This window comes from Paroedura picta, chromosome 6 (assembly GCF_049243985.1).
Source record: "Paroedura picta isolate Pp20150507F chromosome 6, Ppicta_v3.0, whole genome shotgun sequence".
NCBI classification, from domain to species: Eukaryota; Metazoa; Chordata; class Lepidosauria; order Squamata; family Gekkonidae; genus Paroedura; species Paroedura picta.
The window spans coordinates 74,406,849-74,428,807 of NC_135374.1; the positions used below are offsets into that span (position 1 = coordinate 74,406,849).

At 43.1% G+C, this 21,959-nt stretch overlaps 1 protein-coding gene across 14 annotated transcripts in view; it reads right to left on the reverse strand.

Annotated features, from left to right (window-relative positions):
• CNKSR2 (connector enhancer of kinase suppressor of Ras 2) overlaps nt 1-21,959 on the reverse strand; it is a 222,645-nt gene that overhangs the window by 110,201 nt on the left and 90,485 nt on the right. For 12 of the 14 annotated variants that reach the window (XR_013232003.1, XR_013232005.1, XR_013232004.1 and 9 more), the window contains one exon: nt 15,370-15,438. The exons of the other annotated variants lie outside the window; for them this stretch is intronic. Coding sequence is in view for 9 of the 12 variants with exons in the window: in XM_077343051.1 (XP_077199166.1) it covers nt 15,370-15,438 (69 nt within the window). In the remaining 3 variants the exon portion in view is untranslated. The remainder of the gene's footprint in view (nt 1-15,369; nt 15,439-21,959) is intronic. 14 annotated transcript variants of the gene reach the window in all.

Here is a 21,959-nt window from a genome sequence, read left to right on the forward strand (position 1 = left end):
TAGCAACTAGGTGTGAGCCCACTGGGCATCTGCCTCTGTTTCAACTGCCACCCAGAAATGTGAGCCCATCATCTGGCTTCACATCCACACAGCCCCTTATGGGGGCCTCCAAAACACCGGGAGGCCACAGGTTTGGTCTCCCTAAAAATATCTGCTCCATGCTTACCAACTGCCAGTTGTGACAGTTAAGCAACAAACTGAGTCACTGTGAACCATTGCAAGACTACGGTAAATAGCAGTATATAAATAGCCCCCCAAAAAACCATTCTCAATAACCATAATTTACAAAACCATCTATAACCATCATCAAACCAACCATAAGGGAGGGAGTGTGGGATGTCACCTCAGGTGCAAGGGGGAAAAGAGGCCAAGCCCAACCAGACTGCTCCTAATAAAGGGAGCATGGCCTGGCCTCTCCCCTTGCCGCTGTCACCTGCTTTGGGAGAGATGCCGGGACTGGGAGTCCAAGGCTCCCTTCTGTGTCCTTCTCCGGCACCCCACACCAGCACCATATCAAAGACCACCTCGCTAATTCTCAGGGACTCTTATCATATCCTGTACAGCAGTGGTCCCCAACCTGCGGTCCGCGGTCCACGGCCCAGTGCCTTGGCGCCAGGCCGCGGCTCCTTCTTCCCTCCCCCCCGAAGCGAGAAGCTCGCCAGCCCGCGAGCAAATCGGCCGCCAAAGCGGCCGATTAGATCGCAGCCCGGCAAGCTTCTTGTTTCGGGAGGGGAGGGAAGAGAAGCTTGCCGAGCCGCAAGCTAAGCGGCCGATTTGCTGGCGGCTGGGAGGGGGAGCCGCGGCCACTGGCATGGCGGCGGCGCAAACGCGCATGTGCAGCAGTCCACACATGCGCGTTTGTGCTGGGGCTGCCACACGTGCGCGGGCCCCCAGGACGCCCTCTAACCCCACTTTACAGCAGCGGTCCGCAGCGGCCTAATGCTTGCAGACCGCTGCTGTACAGTATGCTGTGATTTAAATCAAATTGTTGTTGCAACAGTCTTTCTATACCAGCCTCTAGAATTCCTGCAAAGCACAATACTCTAGCAGCATTTTGGTGCACCAATGTACTCTAACTTTACTCAGTGTACTCTAACTGCCTACCCAGTATTTAGATTAAAATACAGATAAGAAACAGCCAAAACTGGCTTCTTGAGAAAACTTCCTGATCCTATTAACTGTAGATGCCAGGGAATGAACCTAGGATTTCCTCCATGCCAAGCTGATGCTCAACTACTAAGCCTTGGCTTCTCATTACTTACTATGCTACCTCTTTATTCAGTCTTCTTTATTCAGTCCTACCTCTTTATTCAGTCCTAAATTATAACTATATTCTTTTAAGTCAAATATTATGCAATATTGATACATACAACTCATTATATTAAGTCAAACTGATTATATTAAGTCAAACGCTGATGGCTATTTTCCAAGGGGATATACAATTTAACAAATCTACACTTAATATTTTTAAAATGAATTTCTATCAATACACTGTTTATCATAAGAATACACTGTACTGCATTCATGAAGTTTCAAGAACTAAACTATAATGTACACTACAAAATCTAGCACATCATATGTCTGGAACAGCAAAACAACAAAAGCAAAAAAATGTGAAAGGAATTCTAAAATGCATTTTGTACAGGTTATTGTAATGTTACGTTGACCGTTTAATGCAAAAAAGCCCCAAAACAAACCTTTCTAATTAGCATCATTACACATTCCCCCTCCCCTTCAAAGAATCAGATCCTCCATAGCATTGGTAAGGGGTGTGATTGACATAACTGGGATGTCTCTTATTCATTCTTTAAATATATTTCCTAAAGACTTCATATAACTACATCTCTTACTTTATAGGTCTTGGACATTTGAATTTTACAAAAGCTTCCCTTGGCCAGCAAAGGTATTGCTTAGCAGGCTACTGTCTGATTTTAAAAATGAAAGGGATCATAATAAATTATAGTTAAATTTACAACATTTATAAGGCAATTTAAAAATATAGACTCTAATAGCAAAAGGTCTTTTTATAAGCTAGAAGCTTTACTGACCCAAATATTTGACTCTGCCAAGTAGTACGTGGGTGTTACCTCTGACTCAGGATGCATTACTCACGTTACAGTTGAAAGAGGCAGAGCCTGGAATGACAGAGACACAGAAGTTTAGGGTGAAGAGAACCACAGATTTCAAGTCCTCCTCTTAGGCATAATTATGAAAATGCTTGGAATTGGCAGAGCCTCACCAATGTATGATTATAATTTGAAATTTATCAGTAACTTATTTCTAAATCTCTTAAATATTTTATTAATTATAAAAATCTTTTTTTAGTTCAAAACCACTATGATTTATGCATTTGACATTATTTGAATGTATTCTAAATGTTTTTTACTTCTATCTTCAGTCAGTATGCTGAAATCATTAATGAGTTTACCTGAAACACAATGGAACCATTCTGGATCAGGCACTCCAGTCATGAGCTTCACTGAAAGAGGTCTAAAGAGTAGCAACTTGTTTTATAAATGCTACAGCCACAATGCAGAGAACCATGAAGTTAGTCCTATGCACACATGAGAGTTTAAGCATTATTTTTAACAAGCAACCATCCCCTGTGAGCTGCAGCAAATTGCTTTTGAAACTGAGGGAAGATTAAAAAGCAATATGTGGTTCAAAATAAGGATTAGCTGCTGCATGAAAAACCCAAACCTTCTCCTGACATAATGCATGTCAAAGGAGCTCTTTGAATCTTTGCCTATATTAGGTTTTTTCCAATGGCTCATATATGGCAGCTACTTCTTTTTTTAAAAGATTTTGGAAGAGAAGAACCTTATGGATGTATTTACAAACTGCTGAAACTGGAACTTCCCCAGTTTCAGAAATAGTTTACAGTGGAAGGCTGCTGGTTCAAAACCCACACACACACATTTTTACTGGACATCTGGAGCTGATTACGTGATTGTCTACAGTGTGGCCTGTAGAGTTAATTCCTAACCTCATGTGAGATAGCCTGTGGATGTAAAGTTCTGCAGAAATATTTATGTGAACTCAGATTACAACTTGTCCTTGTAGGAAAGATTGCTTTATTCTGTTTATACAAGAGTTGGTTATTACAAAATGATTGGCGTGTAATGTTTTAGCACTAGCCAGTTTGAAGTAGTTCCTGGATCTGTAGAGAGAATAGGACAACAGGATGCTTCACTATTATTCTTTCCCCCTCTTATTACCTATGGGCATCACTAAAGTCCCACTTGTGTTGGACTGTGTATTAGAAAAAAGTATTAAATTTCTCCCTCCCTCATAGATGTTTTAAGTTTTAGATTAGTCCACAGAGAATTCTTTACATTTTTCTTTCACTTGACTATGACTAAGACTCATAGAAAAGACAAGATAGATTTCTTTAACTTGATATTCTTCCCGTGAATATATAAAACAGACAATAGTTTCTGATTTAAGACAAAATCATCTTATTTGGAGTGGTAACTAATTCCGCAAATAGCTGTGCCACTCCTTGAGATTTCTTATAATTTTGATATATCATTAAATTATATGCAGTCACGTACACAGTCAATAATAATTCAGATATAACAGATTAATTAAATTTATTGGAACATCCCATAATGATAGATGATTCTTCTACTTGGCAAACATAGTTCTGTCATTCTCTGAATTGCTTCATGGGACTAGACTGCAGATCAAAAATTAGAGCCAGGCTTAGAATTTGTTCCATGACAGGAAAAAACGAATAAATACTTTCTGAAAAATCTACTCCAAGTCTACATAAAGTGACTAGATTAAAGTAGCCATGATATATGATGGAAAAACATCAAACATTTTGTATTAAAATACATTAACTAGCAAGGATGGAAAATAATTTTCTAGGAATGTGAACAGGGAATAGGAGAAGGGGACATTAGTCACTTCCTTTTTTCAAAGGGCGCAGTTTGCCTACAGTCACCTAATATCTAGATCACCTCAGAGCAATAGCTAGAAAACATGTTGACTGGTTGTGGGACCCATATTCTGCCCTAGAAACTCTGGCTAAATATAGTCCAAATATAGTAATCATGATCATTTAATATAAGCTCAAAGCATGTTTACTCTGTTGCCATGCAATGGTAGAAAATAACCAATTGGTTATCAGCTATATATACTGAAGTTCAGGTTTTGTGTAATATTGATCTTTTATTTCTATGAGCAGTTATTAATATGTTTATATGTTTCCAGGCTTCTTCTTACCCTTGTTCAGCTGGCACTTAGCTATATTTTATTTATTTTTATTTATTTATGTTTGGATTTATATAACTGCGGCTCTCAGAGAACTGGCTCACAGCGGTTTACAATCTTATAGAATAACCAATACAAACAAATCAATCATTTAAAACAATCCCCCATTAAAACATATCTCTAAAAACGCAACTATACAATTGATGGCAATATTAATTTAGTAAAATTCATCCCACACAGAAAGCCCACTCGGCCGGTCTAAGAATCATGCAAATGTTCATGATTGAGGGTAGACGACCACATGGGATAGACGACCACATGGTCTGGGCCAGTCTAATACTGGCCGAATACCCTAAGGGGAGGGGGAAACCCAATCTTAAACCCCGGGACCACCACCAGGCCTCAGAAAAATGCCTGGTGGAAGAGCTATGTTTGGCAGGTGCTGTGGAACTCAAAGAGCTCTGTCAGGGTCCACAGCTCTTCAGGTAGCCCATTCCACCAGGTAGGCGCCAGGACAGAAAAAAGCCCTGACTCTAGTCGAGGTCAGGTGCGCTTCCCAGAGTCCCGGCACCATCAGCAGATTCGTACTTGCAGAATGGAGTGCTCTGCAGGGGGCATAAGAAGATAAGCAGTACCTCAAGTATGTAGGACCCAAGCCGCTCCTGCACGGTTCAGCTGCTTCAGCAATCACTGAGGCAGGAAGCACTGCAGCATAGAGGGGAGGGACTACGGCATGTCAGCCAGCACCCATATGCAGTCACAGAGCTCTGTACCTGTGTACAGGCACCAGGTGGTGCGCCGTGCTGCGGCGCTGGCCACCTCGGGCTTCAGTGATTGTTGAAGCAGCTGAACTACGCCGGAGAACGCAACCCTAACCTTGAAGATTAAGATCAAAACTTTGAACCTAATCCGGAAACAGACTAGCAACCAGTACAGCTGCCTCAGCAAAGGCTCGACATAGGTTCTCCAAGATGACCTAGTGAGGAGCCGTGCTGCTGCATTCTGTACCAGCTGTAATTATTTCCGGATCAAGGACAAAGGTAGGCCTGCGTAGAGCGAGTTACAGACATCTAACCTGGAAGTGGCCGTTGCATGGATCACAGTGGTCAGGTGCTCCGAGGGCAGTTAGGGTGCTAGTAGCTATGCTTGGAACAGATGAAAAAATGCCATCTGAGCTACCTTAGTGATCTAGGTCTCCATACAAAGCGAGGCATCCAAGATCAATCCCAAATTCTTGGCTTGGGGCACAGATGACAATTGTACCCTGTCCAGGCAGGGAAGACACGCTTCTTGCTCCTGCCCCCTTCGACCCATCCAGGGGACCTCCGTTTTGGATGGCTTGGGTTTCAGGTGACTTTTCCTGATCCATCCAACCACTGCTTCCAAACAACTGGTGAATGTTTCTGGGGGGAGATCCAGCTGGCCATCCATCAAGACATAGAGCTGGGTGCCATCTGCATATTGGTGACATCCCAGCCTATAACTCCGGACCAATTGGACAAGAGGGCACATATAGATTTTAAACAAAGTGGGTGAGAGTACCACTCCCTGCGACACCCTGCACGGTAGTGCAAAAGAGTTAGATATGTTGTTAGTGCCTTCTATCCTCTCATTCTCAAGAGATTTTCATTTTTACGCATGCCTTGAATCTCTGGGTCATCAAAGTGTGCAATCCCTTGGAACTTAAAAATTTTAAAAATATCAATTAGAGAAACTTACAAGTGAGTTGATCTATAACAGTTTTTTTCAACCTCTTGATGATGCAGGAGCCCTTAAAATGTGTTTTAAGGCTTTGGGAAGCCCCAGAAGTGATGTTGGCTTCCCCGTGCCTCCCTGCCACAACCTCCAGAAGTGACATGTCACCAGACGTGACATCACCACCCAAATTAACAGGCAAGTTTGATGGGAATGGGGAGGGAGAGACAGGAGTAGGCAAGTAGGTTTCGTCCCCTCCCAGGCATAAAAACCATGGGAGTATTCATACACTCATCCCTGGAAAGGGGCAAGAGGACCACTGGAAGTGACAGGAGGATAAAACTGTGGCATTAAGGCAGGAGGGGGAAACTGCAGACCCCTGGTTGGGAATCCCTGATCTAGATAATCTGAATCATCAGATGTACTCTTCTAAAGATCCCTGCTCTTAAAAATGTAAAACCATCAGTCATATTAGTTTTTCCCCAGGTTCCCATGGTCAGTAAATACCAGAAAAGCCATGGGGTACATTTCATGTGATCCCTAATACAGTGGAACTGCATTTCCAGAATACTAAAATAATAAAAATATTTTACCATGGTCACCATGGACACTAGGGAAAATCATTTTAAAAGTTGTTAAAATTTGGTTATAGCAAGGCAGGGGAGGTCTGCAGGAGCCCTTTCTATGAGAATTAGCAATTGAAGCAGACATAATTGCAATACAACTCCGCACATTTATTAAATGTAGGTTGGATGGCTACACTGTTCAATAGTCCGGGGTACTTAACAAATGTTTTCCTATGTCATTGGTGTTGCACGGAAGAAGCTTTTTCCTCACTCCACTCATATCCTCTGTTGCTCACTGGTGAGAATGGGTGGGCCAAGGGAGATTGTATGCTTTTGCATAGGTAACTGGGTTTCACATTCCACCACAGATCTGCTAGCATCTAATAAAACACAGAGGGCAGGTTTGCTTGGGACTGAGGTGGTGCTAGGGTGCAACGGAGCCGAGAAAGCCTTCTGTGAGTACAGGAAGGTAATGGTATGATGGGGCATGGCACCCAAAATTATGGGTACATGGGGCACTTCATCAGCACCATTTACTAAAGCACCTGAGAAGACATACTGGAAATGTCATAGTGGAATTAAAAAAAACACTTTGGAAAGTTATGACTTTTTATCTCACAGGGGTAGGTATTGTGATCCTTATTTTTTTCTCAATCATGATTAAAACATATCCTGAAATAATCAGTCCAGCAAGTCAAGGATATTTTTTCCATACGAAGGATTTTACTATGAATGAATATTGGTGGTAAACTACTGTTTTTATCAATTAGGGCATTACCAGAAGATCTAGTAATCTAGATCTATCTATTCTTTTTCTTCATTTGTAAATGACACTTCAACTGATAACTAAACTGATAACCTTTGAGAAATGGTTAAATATTACATCCACAAGAAACATCTGTCACAAACCAGTCCATAGCTATCTAAAGATAAACCTGTAAAGATCAACCTCCATCACATGGAGATGAAACAACATATTTGCATTTGATTTTCTTTTCATATGTATCACTGGTGAGAACTCAAAAAATCTGTATGCTTCTGCAAGTTTGTTGTAAATTATTAGTTTTGTGATTAACATATTAATAATACTTTCTCATGCAGCTCTGGTGATGAGAGATGGCACACTGCATAGGCAACTGCATGATGTTACCAGTCGTTGTCAAAATAGTTCTTCATCATCATGGTTGTTAGTGTTGTGATAACCAACATAAAGGAATAGTCCCCTCCTTCTCCATTACTACTTCCTCTTCCAGCACCTTTATTTTCTATCAGTAACTGACTGTGAAATCCTAAGCAGTGTTACACCCCTCAAAACCGATTGCTATTCTATATTTAAGACAATTTAAGTGACTTACACAAACATGTTTCATCAGATTACACTATTTATGGCAGAAGAAGAGTTTCCAATTCAGTTTTTTCCTGCAAAGACCCACATCACTGATCCAGTCACGCAATTCCTAAGACTAACAGTCATTTAAGTTACCTTAAGGGTGGGAAGAGTCCAATTTTCCCCTTCTGTTGTAGCCCACTGAGCCAACCAAAATGCTGTTCGTGGGGTCAGCTGACCATTTGGAAGAGCACAGGGGCAAACTGGAGATCTGTGGTGCAAAAGAAAAATATGTAGAAAAAGAGAGTTGCACTTACCTGTAACTGTTGTCTTCAGTGCAGAACACATTGGGACTGCACTTGTGCAGGCCTATCATGGACATCTTTTTCCAAAGCTATAATTAAAGCTCCATCAGGAGGCACAATGCACCCCTGGATCTGGCACATGTACCAATCTCCCTGCTTCAAACATCACGTGTACTGGATGGCATGCCCCCTGCTCCCTCAGTTTCACTATGCCACTGCAAACTCTAATAACAGGTAAATCTCATTGAAAATGTGCAGTGGGTCAGGAGGGAGGGAATAGGTGTCTGCACTGAAGACATCAATGAACAACATTTATAGACAAGTGCAACTCTGTTTTCATTTTCAGTCTATATGTGCACCCAACACTTGGACATAACCAACCTACCTACAAGGCATGTAAAACTGCTCTCCCCACCTCCACATTCCTTCTGGACTGTAAATATCTAGCATAATGACTCAAGGTGTCTTCAGAGGACAACATCACCACTTTGCAAATGTCCACCAGGGAAGCACATCAATCAGCGAGGAATCTGGTCATGATCCTTAAGTTTTGAAGGTAGCTCAACTGGCATTTTTCCATCTTCACCAAGCAGAACTACTAGTGTCCTATCTGACCCCAGGCCACAAAGCCACAGTGATGTGACAATCACCTTCAGATTAGACTTCTGTAAATCACTCTACATAGGCCTACCCTTGACTGATCTGAATATTGCAAGTGGTTCAGAATGCAGTGGGTCCTCAAAAGAACACTTTGTAGGTCCCACATCCAGATTGTCTTATAGCAACTGCACTGGCTTCCAATTGAATTCTGCATCCAGTTCAAGGTGTTCAAGGCTTCCACAGTCCCAGCATATCTGAGGGACTGCCTGACTATACCCCCAGAAGGTCATTGTGCCTTGCCAATTCCAAAAGGCTAGTGATCCCTGGACCAAAAGAGATACATTTAGCCTCAACCAGGGCCAGGGCCTTTTCAATACTGATCCCTATTTGGTGGAACAAGTTTGTGGAAGAGCTAAGAACCCTGTTAATGCTGACCCAGCTCCACAGGGACTGAGCTATTCTAACAGGCAACTTGCTGGGGCCAATGAACTCCAGCAATAACATCACTAAGTTCCCCCCTCTAGAAGCCCTCCAAAATCAGAAATCTGAATTTATAGTCTAGAATATACAATTGAGAGAGTCTCAACAGAACTATTAATACCAGCCAGCAACTTGTCTGAGTGTTTTAACTGGTTTTAATAGTTTTAATTCCTATGTTTAGATGAGATGCTGCTGTACTGTTTTGTATTGTTTTTAGAATTGTATGGATTTATTCTGAAGCTTGTTGGAAACCACCCCAAGCCAGCTATGCCAAGAGGGGCAGTCAAATAAATCGCAAAAATAAATAAATAAATGGAAGCAGGTTTCTTCCAAATACAGACCATCATGTCCAATAACCCCTGCAGGATAGGGAAGGCCACAAAACCAAGGAGGTCATTGTAGAGATGGCTCAAGATTCAGTCCTTGGGCCTGTCATCCAATGGAGACACATCAGTTTCTAGCAATACAAAACTGAAAGCATGAATATGAAAGGTAATAGTCCAGGAACTTCACAGCCTACTACACTAATGGGGGAGCTGTACTGGAGGAAACCAGCCAGAATGAAAGAGTTCAGGTCCTCCTCCTCCAAATCCAAATACCCACTAAGGGAATTCAAGCAGGGTGATAGTGTATAAAGAGTCACTCCTTCAGATCTTACTAGGCCCTTATTACAGGACTTAAACATTGTCCTCTATGGAGAGTCCAAATGTTCCTTATACTTTGACTTTTTATGTTTCCTAGAGGGAGGCTCAGAATGAGACATAATCAGATTAGATGCAGGAGAGGCAGCCCACTTATCTCCCATCTTTGAGTCCGGAATCCCTGACTAGACAGCTAGCCTGAACAACTGGCCTGGACAACTCACCCTTAAAAACTTGAGGCAATTGGCCCTGAATGGGGGATATTCACCCTATAGAAAATAGATTGTCCCTGATTGTCCCACTCAGGGACAATCATGGCTCTTCCTTGCCCTCCATCGCTGCCATCTCCTCCTCCGCGCCATGGCATCTAGGTTGGGACCATGCCAAAGAACTTGTTGGAGTCTCAAGCTGCTTCTCTAGAGCTAACTGCTGGCAAGGCAGGAGAGCTGGAGAAGGGCTGAGCCCTGGTTGAGCCACTCCATGGCATATCTTTCCTTTGGCTCTAGTTGGGACCTTGAGATGCTTCTCTCAGCCTGAACTAGTCCAGACATCACCAGTAAGGCAGGAGAGTGGGATGAGGGCTGGGTCTGGGCTGAGGCACTTTGTGGCACACCTTCCCTTCAGCCATGGTCACGCTGGTGGGGTAGAGTGCAGTATGCCCTGAAGAGCCACTGCCAGCCTCAGTAGCTAATACCAACTTTAATGGACTAAGAAGCTGATTCCAGGTAAGACAGCTTCAACAATGTTTGTGCAGGAAGGACTGCTTTAGGGGGGGAGGGTTGTCACCTCTGGGGTGGGAAATACCTGGTAGTGGAGCTGGGAGTTGGCAGGAATCTGAGTATAATGCTATGGATTCCCCACTCCAAACCAGCCAATTTCAAGATTGGGGGATACCCAGTTCCCACCTGGACACCGTGATTTGTGGATATAATACCATGGATCCCCCCCCCCAAGCAGCCATCTTCTCCAGGGGAACTGAACTCTGTAACCTGGAGATCAGTTGTGATTCTGGGAATCTCCAGGTCCCACCTGGACGCTGTTGTCTCTACATATAATGCCATGGAGTCCCCTCTCCAAAGCAGCCATTTTCTCCAGCGAGACTGATTTCTGTCACCTGGAGATCAGGTGTGATTCTGGGAGATCACCAGGTCCCACCTGGAGTCTAGCAACCCTAGCTGGGCCCATTGATCATATCTCCAAGAGCAGGGGAATATCATGGTACAGTTGCAAGCTCTGGGTTGGGCAATACCTGGGGACTTGAGAGTGCAGCTGGTAGTGGATGGAATTTAGGGCAGGGCAGGACCTTGGTGGAGTCTAATGCTATGGAGTCCTCCCTCAAAAGTAGCCATTTTCTCCAGGGGAACTGATCTCTTTAGGCTGACCTATAATTCCATGGGATCATCAGGTTCTACCTAGGGTACTGGCATCCATACAGCACTGCCCATTCCAAGCTCCAGACCTCATGCCACAAAACTCTCACTGGCTCACCATTAGCGCCCATTACCTTTCAAAGTGCAACAAACTTCGTCATTACTAGTTTACATTATCTTAATTTGAACAAAATGATACTTATTATAAACATCTAATTCTTCTTAGAATAAATACATGGGGTTTGGTAATATTTTTGAAAGAGACAATTCAATATATTAATTAACACTCAATTAGCAGTGTCAAAATATATTAATATTAAGTAGAACATAAATTATGAAGTTCTGACAAGTAGCCGATTAATTCAGATTTTAATGTGTGGGAGCACAAACCACATCCCCATTCCTACTACAGCTACTTATATCCAAGAAAAGCTGCTCTTAAGTGACACAGTACCACCTGTAATCACAAATGATGTAGCACAGGAGATGCAGTCCCAGTCAGAAGATATTTCACAAACATACAGACAGCATAATGTGTTAAAACAGCTCCTAACACATGTAAAATTCCATCACTAGTGCCAGCCATGACCCTTCACATGAAGTATAATCCATTCTGCTCACCGGTGTGGATTCAATTTACAGGCCTTAAAAGTCTGTAAAACTAAGTTAAGCAAAAATGAAATATAGACACCATTTCTTCAACAGGGTGTGCCAAATCCAAATCAAATAAAATCATAAAGTTGGAACTGAGTTTTATTGGATTACAGAAAGGACCAAGTCAGTTTCTTAATTTTGGTATTAAAGTAATCATATAGGGAATTCAATCCAATGGCACTATTAGTTTCCACTAGAAACAAACTTTCAGGTTTATCTTCTGTCCTCCACTTGACCCAATAGGGATGAACTTAGAACTACTCACTAAAAAGATTGTACTTCAGGCATGAAAGAATAAGTATCCCCGTTCTATTCTTGCAGCACTGGCACAAGAAGGTATGCATCGGAACAATATTTCTGTGCCCTCACATAGGCCCATTAGCATGGCGGGATGTACTCCGCGCTGCTGCCATGCCATTGCAGCGTGGCAAGATGCCCCGCCATTCTCCGTGTATGCATGGGGTGGGGCTTGCAGGGCTGCCCCAGAGTAGCGCATGCACACACATATTGCACGGGAGCCAGGAAGCCCGGGATGCTGCCAGCCACAGTAAGCAGCAGAGCCCGGGGGGTGGGGGAGGGGCCGGGGGGTGGGGGGCTGGCCCCCCCTCCATATACTATGGTGGGGGCAGGGGGTAGCCCCTGCTGGCTCCGCAGCTCCATGGAGCCCGCAGAGGTGTGCGGTATCCCTGTCAGGGCCGGGTGGGGCAAAAGGCCCGGCGCGGTCCATTATGCATAGCGCCGGCTCACCTCAGCCCCTACCACTACTGGGCCTATCCAAGAAGCTGTGGAAGTTTCCGTGTTTGCATAACACGGGCCTTCCATAGCCCTGGGCTGGGACACGCCCGCGCTGGCGGTGAGCATTATCGGGGATTTTCCCCGAAGCACTGCCGCTGCCAGCATGGGCATTCTGCCCCGTACATAATGGGTCATGGAGTCTACATTTAAACATAATTATACCAGGTAAACACTGCCCTTTCTCACCTCTTTCCTCACTGTACTCTATTTAAATGCGTTTTCAACACTGGAGCGAAGTAAGGTAAAGGGCAAGGGTGAGCAGCATTAGCATTCCTCACCCATGCATGCTCTTTTTCTTTTGTACTGAGCTCAAGCATGTTAGGCCTTCCTATGCTGCTTTTAAAGATATATGGAAGACAAATAAAAGCAGTGTTTCGCTCTCACATAAAACAGAGGAAATTATACAATGCATCCCAGATAAAAAATACAAATATAAATATAAATATAAATAATTATATATATTATAATAATTATAGTTTTTTATTTATATATATACCTGGTAGCATTCCCAGAATCTATCCCATCCCCAATCTAGGTTTTGGAAATATTAAATACTGAATATATGTTAAAATATCAAATTAAAATGGCCACAGAATCACAACAAAATTAACTAGGCATTGAATTAATAGCAGTAGCTTGAAATTTTTTCTGTATCACTGACCATGTAATCTTCAACTGAGTTATATCCTTCCAAACCCACTCACTTCAAGTGATTTAAAAGGGTATAACTCTCCTTAGGACAACACTGTACATTTTCCAGATGAGTTAATACTATAAAACTGGATTGTGAATTACCAAAAAAAGTAAAGCCTATAAAATAACTAATAGCTAGTATGTATACTAGTCATATAGTGCAGTGGTCCCCAATCTGCGGGCTGCGGCCTGGTGCCGGGCCGCGAAGGCCATGGCGCCGGGCCATGGCTCCCTCTCCCCGCCCCCCCGCAGTAAAAAACTTCCCAGGCCGCAAGCTTGTGGCCCAGGAAACTTCTTACTGCAGGAGAGCGGGGAGAGGGAATCAGCATTTGCGCATGCGCGGCCCGATGCACGGGCGTGGCCTGTGCGGGCACAGCCCGGTGCGCGGGCATGGCCCGCGGGCGCGGCCGTGGTCCACGCGGGCGCGGCCCGATGCCCTACCAGTCCCCAGCCTCTGAAAGGTTGGGGACCACTGCTGTAAAGTTTCACATATGTTTTCCCAAAAGTAGGCAGGGGCAAATCAATTTCTCAGTAGCAGCTGGAGGGTGATTATTATGTGGACTTTGTTCTTGGCATGGAGACAAGCCTCCCATGCAGGATCATTCCATGCTGTATTTTAAGTCTTAAATGCATTTGTATTTGTGAGGCTTGCGGTTGCTTCTGTGGGCTTGGAGAGACTCTCACTGGATTGTAATAAAAGTACTAGAAAGTGTAGCACAAGCCAACTTTAATAATCCCTGTATCACATATTTAGGATATGAACCTGTGTGGATAGGCAGATCTTCAGAATGGTTTTGCAAAGCCCTGAAAATCTCCAGGTTTGTAGAATAATCTAACTCTTAAAAAGAAATTCCCAGTCTTTTCCCATTTCCATGCTAATAGCAATGTGTATGCTCAGATGGGGGAGGGATATGAAAGTCAGGAGCTTTTGGGAGCATATTGAAATGTGTGCAAACACTGGTGGAGATCAGGCAGCAAGCAGACAGAAGGCAAACTTAAGCTGGAGTTAAAGAGGGGCACCAGTGTCAGCTGCTGAAGAAAATGGGAGTTTCACTTCCTCTACAATCCCTCACTTGTTCCCAAAATTCAAAATAAATACACATCTGCAGTTACTTCTATATTTCCCACTTTCCTCCCCAGTTTCCTCCATTTTCTTCTAATGACAATCCTGTGAGGTTGTGCCATTCTAGAATTCGTGACAAGGCCACCCGGCAAGCTCTTCTAGTAAATGTGGGGTTTCAAACCAGGGTCTCAAGGATCCTAGTCCAACACTATCCAGTACATCAGTGGTCCCCAACACCCGGTCCAGGGACCAGGCCTGGTCCGTGGATCAGTCGGTACTGGGCCGCAGCTCCTCCTCCCCAGCTGTTGCCTTGGGGGCTGCCCTGCCACTCTGCCGCTGGCTCACCTTTGGTGCTCTCCGGCAGCTGCCATGGCTGGGGCTCCCCCTCAGCCTGGCACTGCACAGCTGCTGCTGGCAGCACCCCCCAGCGGGTGGCGGTAAGTCAGGGGCGCCGGTGGGAAAGCAAGTAGAGCAGGGACTTAAGTGGCGGCGACATCCCTTGGCAAAAGACTACCCCTCCCCCATCCTCAGTAAAATTGTCAAGCGTTGACCAGTCCCTGGTGATAAAAAGGTTGGGGACCACTGATTTAGTGTACAGAGGTACGGATATCTAAGCTTCATTTGGTATTGCAGAGAATGACTGGTCTATTCAATCTCTTAACTGACTATGGAAGACACAGATTTATAAGTACATAATATTCTCTGTACTATTTTGAGAAGTCTCTCTGGATCATGGCAATTAGTTAATTATATTGCAAGTCTTACATGGTCCTTGCTAATCTTTCAGTTTTTTTAAATTTTAGCATAAAAGTCACAAAATGAGTAATTTTTAAATTTAAGAATTAACTGCTTTAAAAATTAACTCTTTAACTGCTAAAATTATGAGAGAACATTTTAATATATGCTAATGATTAGTTTGCAGGCGTCTATCTTCAAGTGATACAGAATTCAATTATACATACCACAGTTTGGTGGTTAACTTGAATCACTTCATCTCCAGCATGGATTTTCTTACAGCGATCTGCAGGTGACTGAATTTAAAATAAAAGAGATGATAAAGAATACAGTCCTTATTGGCTATCATCTCTCCTTTAGCAAAACCAAGATAGTTAGGCTATGTAAACTGTGTTAGCTTTGTATTTTCAAGTAGCAAAATATGTCTCTTATTTTGAAATGTAAATATACAATATAAGGGCATTTCATAGTGAATAATTTAATACGATTTATACCAGAATTAATATAGGCACAGATATAAGAATCCATAGCAAACATACAGCCTTGTAAGAAATTGAAAAGGCTATATAATACTACACGTAAGTGGTTAGGATTTGTAACATACTCAAAACATTAATGTAAGTCATGATTATAATTCTTTTCCAGAGCATTAATATTGTGCCAAAGTAAACATTTTTCCTCATATATTCTCTAATCCATGGATAATTCTTTTTCTGAAATGTAAAAGCAAGCAAAAAAGAAAAAAAAATATCGGACTCTGAAAATGCACATAAAGATCAACCCTACATAAGTGGTTATTCCCAAGTCCCTTAATCTTTCTCAGACACCATATAATTATTTTAATAAGACATATAAAAGAGCTGCTTTCCACTATGGGTAAACAGCTACTTTACAACTCTACTCCATCCGGAAATTGCAGCTGGTCCAGAATGCAGCTGCTTGGGTCCTTACCAGGAACCCTTGAAGAGGCCAGTCCTTCAGCAGCTGCACCGGTTGCCAGTGGAGTTCGAATCAGGTTCAAGGTGCTGGTTTGGCCCTGCATCTCAGGGTTTGGCCCTGAATCTCAGAGTCTTTCCCCCAAAGAGCTCTCCACTCAGTAAATGCCAACCTGTTAGTGGTCTCAGCCCCAAAGAAGTACAGCTGGTCCCAACCAGACCCAGGGCTTTGTCAGTCTTGGCTCCAGCCTAGTAGGATGAGTTGCAAACAGAAATCTGAGCCCTTTGGGAACTGGCAAAGAATTCTTTCAAGATACCATTTTAATAGCTGCAGCAATTAAAGGGCTAATGCTATGACTCGTCCAAAATCCAGCATGCATTGTGAGCCACCCTGGGTACAGACTTTTATACAGTCAGAACATCACACCCAAATTAGATCATTATCTAATTAACCACTTATTATCTAATTCATTATCTAATTAACCAATTATACAAATAGGAATATTTGTATTTGATTTTAATGAAGTTAGTCATGCCGAAACAACTGTTGGAGAGGGGTGGCAAAAAACACCATATGGTCATAAATCAAAAATAAATTCTGATGAAGTTTATATAAATCTCTGAAACTGAAAATTTCCTATTGTGTAGTTGTATGTTTTTGGATTTGCCAGTTGTATTTGTATGTATACCTTTGTCACCTTTTAACTTAAATTTTAAGGTACAATTCTGCAAGTTTTTGGATTGATTAATCATTATATTAATTTTTTGTACTGCATGAGTTTTTCAGACCACTGTCAAATTTATAACACCTAGATTTGAGTACAGTAGCACCTTAATGACCAACAAGTTGCTAGGGGTTCTTCAATGCATACCAACACAACTACCCTCCTCAAACTATTTTTATAAGAATGTATCTCCATACTTGGATTCTGTAATGGAATCTCTATGTGAGCTTATTCTGCAAACATCTAAGCTAATTAAGTAAAAAGATTTCAAGAATATTAATTTTCAGTGTAACAAAACATTTGTTACTGCATATTAGAAACCATTAAGCCAGGATTCATAAATGCAATCTATTTTAAACAAAGACAAGTGGGAAGGAAAATACCATTAAAACTGGTCACTCAAAGGGGCAATATGAACTGAAAAATCAGTAGATAAATCAAGTAAAGAACCCTATGAGCTCAAGAATCTAATTAGCTCAATTTTGGTCAACGAAGACTTTCTAGTTTCCTGGCTTCATGTATGCACATCACGGTAGTGCAACATGTTAAAAGTTTTGGAAAAAGTAAGGCTTCTACTAGTATATGAACTTCTGTATGACAGCAGTGGTTTTCAACCTATGGTTCTTAGGAGTCCTGTGATACTCTGAAGAAGTTCCTTAAACCAGTGGTCCCCAACCTTTATTAGGCTGGGGACCGGCAGGGCATCGGGCCGCGCCCGCAGGGCCCGCGCCCGCGCGGGCCACGCCCACGCTTCGGGCCGCGCCCGGCCGCACCCGCGGATCGGGCCGCGCCCGCGAGCCGCGCCCGCGGGCCTCACCCGCGGATCGGGCCGCGCCCGCGAGCCGCGCCCGGCCGCGCCCGCAGGCCGCACCCGTGGATCGGGCCGCACCCGCGGGCCGCGCGGGCGCGGCCTGCACGGGCGCGGCCCGGCCCTGATTCCCTCTCCCCGCCCTCCCGCAGTAAGTAGCTTCCCGGGCCGCAAGCTTACTGCGGGGGGGGGGCGGGGAGAGGGAGCCGCGGCCCGGCGCCATGGCCTTTGCGGCCCGGCGCCGGGCCGCGGCCCGCAGGTTGGGGACCACTGCCTTAAACAAAACGTTGCTAATGATAAAGACAACTGCTTTGACATTACTGATTTTCTACTGCATCCATAGGGAAAGTGTGCACCTCCTGTAATATTTAATAATAGTCCCAACGAACCTCACTGGCGCTTATAAAAACAATCACTACACCTCAGAATATCACTTAGACAGTATACAAGGATTCCACAAAAAACAGAAAATCTTTTGTCAGGATGCAAACCAATGTAAAAAATGGTTCCCTAAATGTGGAATGTCCTAGAAACCACTTATGAGAATATCCTGTCCCTGACTGCAACGCTGTGCAGAGATGTTCCAGTCTGCACATGCTTAAATCAATGGATTAAGACTTGAGTAACTGTACATATGACTTTTCTGTTAAACTTCCTTCACTGTCATGTTTTAGACAGTCTTGGCTGAAAAATGAAATTCAATTACCTTCCATACAATGGCCTGGAGGTCAATAAATAATACTCCCAGTCCAAGTACCCATCACTAACATATCTGGGAAACTCTAGAACATCAAGGCTGAAATGCTTTTCATCGGAGTCCCCCATTCCCCCCCCTTCAAGCTGGTCCTGGGGCTCAGGGAATCCTTGGGAATGTGGATGGTGAGGAGCGTTGCAAAACCCACTCTTTCCATTTTGCACAACCTATTCTGTAAATAAAGGAAATATGGGATATAGTTCATGCCATCCTGATGAACCCCAACCTTTAGGGACAGCTTTTGGGGAATGTCATATCTTCAAAAGAAGGGGGAGGTGGCAAAGATCCCATTTTAGTTAACATTTAGTTAATATGTTCTATAGGTATCAGAAAACATTTTCCAGAGATTATTAGAAAGCATTTCTCTTCAACTCCTTGCTAAGACTGTCTTCTAGACTCCAGAAGCTTTCTTTTTAAAATGTACTGATAATGCAGCAACTAAACACACAATCCAATAGAAGTTCAGTACATATATGCACCACTGATATAGTTTATTAATTGATTAGATGCATGAATGAACATGACCGGATCCCTTGAAAACTGCACAGGATTACAATAAATCCTTTCATAATTTAGTAACATAATCAGTGTGATCTAGTACAAAATTGTTGCTTTTACAATAAATCTTGTACAAGCAGATGCATAAGAAAAGACTGGTGAGCAAATTTCATGAAGTCAATGTTACTCAATTTCAACTTGTGTTTCCACTTATGCAAAACACTGCATATCAACACTGCATAACTATAATGCAGAGGGAGGAAAATACTAGGTGCAGAACAAGATCTTAAGCAGGTGGAAGTTTATGTTCCTGCTTACACAGCACCGGATCTAAGTAATAGGTTATTACCTCCTGACTGTACCTAATATTACATGTTTGCCGCAATCTCTACATACAGTTTTATTCTGAACCATTCAGTAAAAACCAAAATAATAAAAATGTGGGAAAAGCTTGTTTTTCCAGCTAAAGAAATTTTATACCAGCAGTTCAGTAGTCTATACATAAAACATATAGAGAGCCTCTTGTGGCGCAGAGTGGTAAGGCAGCAGACATGCAGTCTGAAAGCTCTGCCCATGAGGCTGGGAGTTCAATCCCAGCAGCCGGCTCAAGGTTGACTCAAGCCTTCCATCCTTCCGAGGTCGGTAAAATGAGTACCCAGCTTGCTGGGGGGTAAACGGTAATGAATGGGGAAGCCACTGGCAAGCCATTGAGTCTGCCATGAAAACACTAGAGGGCGTCACCCCAACGGTCAGACATGACTCGGTGCTTGCACAGGGGATACCTTTACCTTTTATGAGCTATCTGCCCCAAGTCTGATGCTGTTGGAAGTCAGTTTTTCTTTCTTCCCCACAGTATCATGGTACATTTGTGCACATCCTGAGGTTTTCATGGATTTTCTCTATTTTTTTCTCAAATCTGTTGCACTCTGAAGTTTTGGTAAAGACAGCAAAGCCTGGAAGGCTGTTATGTGAAAAGAAAGTCCAGGTTTTCCTGGTCCCGCCTACAAAGTAGCCATTTCCCCTATGGTAGCATTTCCTCTCCCATACTACAGAGGGCTTTTCTTTTTTATTGATTCGTTGATTTCGTAGTATTATATCAATATACCAAAACATGCATCAGGTCCCCGGAATTCTCAGTTTTCTTCAGGCCTTCTCCTTGAGGAGGAGATATGCTTATCTCCATAATAAAATGGACAAGAGACTTACTTAAAAAAAAAAGTTGGAAACTCAGGGCATTTCCGCATTGAAGGGTAAAAAAGGAGTGGCTTCCTGCTGGCAAACACGGGATGCTAAATATCACGTTTGCAGCCCTCCTCACAGGTAGACCTCTCTTGTGTTTTCCCTCTGCCCCATCATGGCTTTTTGCCTCCTGATGTGGCTGCAAGGGAAAGCAATACAAACTTCACCATCCGCTCCTTAGCTTGTCAATTACAGCAAGTCACCAATCACAGCACAGCAGTTTTCTCGTGGACTGAAACATGCTTTAGGATGGTTAGGGCTGATCCTGCGTTGAGCAGGGGTTGGAATAGATGGACTGTATGGCCCCTCCAACTCTATGATTCTAACTATCTCCTTCCCAATCCAAAATTAATTTTTTAAAAAAGTCACATCCGCATTGCCACAACGCCAGAATGAAACAGTACCCCTTCCCTTTTTGGAATTGAGGGGAGGGGAGGGGTTGCACTTTATTTCATTTTGGGTGGATATCTGAGCTGCTGCACATTGTTCCTGGGGCCCAAAAAGACATTATGTGCTGATTGTAGGCATTAAAACAAGTTGTTCACACCCCTGTAGGATCAGCAGAAGACAACCAGATCACCCATGTGTGTCCCCCCCTTTCCAACGCATTTCTACCTCCAGAAGAAGCAAATAGGACTGTTTTTGCCTGCCCCAGTTGTGAGAAGGCTAGATAGGTAACTGAAGCCCAAAAAGACATTTAGTATGAATGGGAGGCTTAATAACAAAGCCCGCTCATGGCTGAATGATTGGGAGAAAGCTGCTAGATCACCCCCTTGCTTTCCCAGCTCATTTCCCACCTCCAGAAAACAGAAATGGGGCTGTGCCTGCCTGATCCCAAGAAGAATGTGGACACTTTAAACAAGATTTTATTTCACCTTGGATAACTTAGGTTTGCAGTCCTACTGCAACATGCACCACACCATTTAAAAAAAGAAAAATTACTCAAAGTAGGAAATATAGAGAGAGGAGGGTGAGAGCAAGGGCAAGACAAAGCTGCTGAGACTAATGTACGTTTCTCCCTCCACACAGTCTGCTCACTGGTGGTCCTCCAGTGGTTTGCGCATTTAAGGGTAGTACTGCATCGTGCTTTAAAAATGGTGAAATCTCGAGCTGCCTACTGGACAGCCTCAGGATGTTGATGACATCATGTGGAGGGGCCACACGCCGCCAACATTTGGAGGCTACATTTCTCATGTGCGTAAATGCCCTCAGAGAACCTGATATATTTATTAGTATGCAGATATAACACTATTAGACTGCAGTACTTTTAAGAGCCTTTCAGGGAAACCTGCTGTGTGGAAGCCTTTTCACCACTGTGCTGTATTAGCAGCCACAATGGCATCAGGGGACCCGCATATGCCCTCATGTGCAAAACATGACATCTCCATACAAATGCACCGCACAAGTCATTCTGGCAAAGTGAGTCTGTTTTGCTTGTACAATGTCACTTTGTCTATCATGGATAATGGATTTTCTTTCTTTCTTTCTTTTTTAGCAATGATCAAAGTATATGCATCTGAAGTTGTTAGATTCCAGAGACAGGACGTTCACTCTTACTAAGTGGTGCCTATTACAAGCAAACTAGAAAGAACATATACATCTTTTAGCAAGCAGGAAAAATTACACTATACAGCAGTACATTTGCTTATATTTTGACATGCTTTGAGGGGTTAATAAACCCCAAATATAGAACAGCAATATAAAATGTATAGAGTAACATAATTTTCTGTACTTCGTTAATATTCCATGTAGAAGTTTTGGAATCAGGTAAATAATCTTACACACGGAATTTTACTTGAAGACAGCATTTGCAATGCACTTATAATATATATAGTAATGCTATAGTGATACACTTCTT